The sequence below is a fragment of the Gobius niger genome, assembly GCF_951799975.1.
Source record: "Gobius niger genome assembly, chromosome: 1".
NCBI lineage: Eukaryota > Metazoa > Chordata > Actinopteri > Gobiiformes > Gobiidae > Gobius > Gobius niger.
The window spans coordinates 72,602,417-72,604,837 of NC_136852.1; the positions used below are offsets into that span (position 1 = coordinate 72,602,417).

The following is a 2,421-nucleotide window of genomic DNA, read 5'->3' on the forward strand; positions in this document are numbered from 1 at the left end:
CAGTGCCTGTCATTCACTGTCTAAGTCCAACAGGTCAAAGGGCGCGGTGAGCAGTTTTATGGAGCCGTGTTCGCTCCAGAGCGCGGCTCTCCTGGATTGGCACGCGCTCAATTAGAGTGGGCAGACGTCAGTAAAGCACGCACCACCCTCTCTGCATTCATGCTAATGTCTCTCTCTCTCTCTCTCATCCCCGACACACACGCGCGCTCCCCCGAGCCCCTCGTGTCTGGATCACACATAATAGAGGCTGCGACCTGCGGGGGTCTCTCAAAAGCAGCGCCGACACCGAGCGCATCAGACGCGGATCACACCGTGAGAGCAGAAACAAGAGCAGCATCACCAGCTCCAGAGACCGGAGCCGCTCCAAGAGGTCAGAGACTCCACACCTCCAGAGACCGGAGCCGCTCCAAGAGGTCAGAGACTCCACACCTCCAGAGACCGGAGCCGCTCCAAGAGGTCAGAGACTCCACACCTCCAGAGACCGGAGCCGCTCCAAGAGGTCAGAGACTTTACGCACGACCTTCCCTCTGGGGACTGCGCTCCGTGAGTGAAGGATCCCAGCGGAGGCAGCGCTGTGGGGATGGCCTAAACTCTGAAACAGTTTGTGACAGAGCCGACAGTGAGCAGCCATGCCCCGGCCCGGGAAGAGCTCGTACAGTGACCAGAAGCCGCCCTACTCCTACATCTCCCTCACGGCCATGGCCATCCAGAACTCCACCGAGAAGATGCTTCCGCTCAGCGACATCTACAAGTTTATCATGGAGCGCTTTCCTTACTATCGCGAGAACACGCAGCGCTGGCAGAACTCCCTGCGCCACAACCTGTCCTTCAACGACTGCTTCATCAAGATCCCGCGGAGGCCGGACCAGCCCGGGAAGGGCAGCTTCTGGGCGCTGCACCCGGACTGTGGAGACATGTTTGAGAACGGCAGCTTCCTGCGAAGACGCAAGCGCTTCAAGGTGCTCCGCGCCGAGCACGTGTCCTGCAAAAGCGCGCCCATGATGCACTACTTCCACCAGCACCACGCGGGCACCAAGCCTCCGGGTCACCACGAGCACGCGGCGGGCGCCGTGAGCTCGCGCCTGCCGCACTTCCAGAGCTACGCGCAGCCCGCGGCCTTCAGACACCCGTTTGCCATCGAGAACCTGATCGGGCGCGAGTACAAGGGCGCGCTCCCGCTCAGTGTCATGCACCATCTCGGCTACCCCGTGCCCGCGCAGCTCAGCAGCGTGGTCAACTCCATGTGGCCGCACATGCTGTCCGAGCCCGTGCCCACCACCGCGGACTACGCGCCCTTCAGCGTCTCCAAAAGTCTGTACCACAACCCCGGAGTGCCCCCGCTGCCCGCCGTGCCCGTGCCCATCAAAGCCACGCCCGGACTCGGGCCGGTGCACGGCCTCAGTGCCCTCCCACCCGCGGCGCAGCTGTGCGCGCCTCCGGCCGGCCTGGACAAGTCTGACCTGCTGGAGTCCAAAACCACAACCCTGCACCCCCTGCTGCTGTGACAGGACCCCGACCCGGGGCTGTGACTGTCCCAGACCACCGCCCGGGCCGGGACTAAAGGGCTCACACACGGACAGGACCTGGACACGGTCCGGAACAGTGCAGTGATACCAAAACAGAGCGGGACAGTGTCCGGAAAACCCGCCCGCGCATGGGACCTTTGACTCAGTTTAATGTCTTTGCACTTTGTCCCGCGGCGGGAGTCCCCCACCCCCTGAGCGTGAGCACCAATCAGAGGCGCTGAAGCCAAAGAGCCGGTCCGCTCCGCAGGCCCGAGGCCTCCTGCACTTTCCTCCGCGCGTAACGAGCGTGTTCTGCATCTGACGATCATTCTGAACCTTCTCATCCTCCACAGAAACACGTCCTTCTGCGGCGGTTCGTATCACTCTGGTATAAACGTTCACACGAGCGCGTTCCAGACATTTAGACCGAAACACGCGCTGCTTCAGAGAGTTCATACATGTATTTACCGCGTATTTACGGCGCTCCAAAAACAAGCGCGCGCGCTGTCCCGTTTGTTTTCCAGATGTTCAGACCGCGAGAGGCGCAGACTGTGTGAATATGCACCTGCATGTATTTCACTCCGAATAAAGACAGAAATATAAAGTATGGACTGAGTCCCTCCGCGTGCGCAGCAGTGAGAGACCAGAGGGAAAGTTCCTCAGAGTCAAACCCGCGCCTTTATAGAGAAACTCTTTGGTCAGGGATCCAAACGAAACTCATCGTGACGCCAAATAATATCAAACATAGAATAGTCATTTCTGTAACTTCACACTTGTTTCCTGAAATGTGTTTTGTGAATATTATAATTATTGACACAATTTCTGTTTTTTGCTCTCCTTAAAATAATAAAGTATGCAAATATTAAATATCAGCACTTTGTGTTATATTGTTATTTACTTAAATATATGAAACTAA

At 57.8% G+C, this 2,421-nt stretch overlaps 1 protein-coding gene across 1 annotated transcript; it reads left to right on the forward strand.

Annotated features, from left to right (window-relative positions):
• The first annotated feature begins 470 nt into the window (after positions 1-470).
• On the forward strand, positions 471-1,989 carry foxb2 (forkhead box B2). The gene has a single exon (XM_079565955.1). The coding sequence runs from the start codon at positions 630-632 to the stop codon at positions 1,503-1,505; it is 876 nt and encodes a 291-aa protein (XP_079422081.1). The 5' UTR covers positions 471-629; the 3' UTR covers positions 1,506-1,989.
• The last annotated feature ends 432 nt before the right edge of the window (positions 1,990-2,421 follow it).

Excerpts from the sequence above, each read along its gene's own strand:
- foxb2 (XM_079565955.1), top strand. The coding sequence starts at position 630 with ATGCCCCGGCCCGGGAAGAGCTCGTACAGTGACCAGAAGCCGCCCTAC.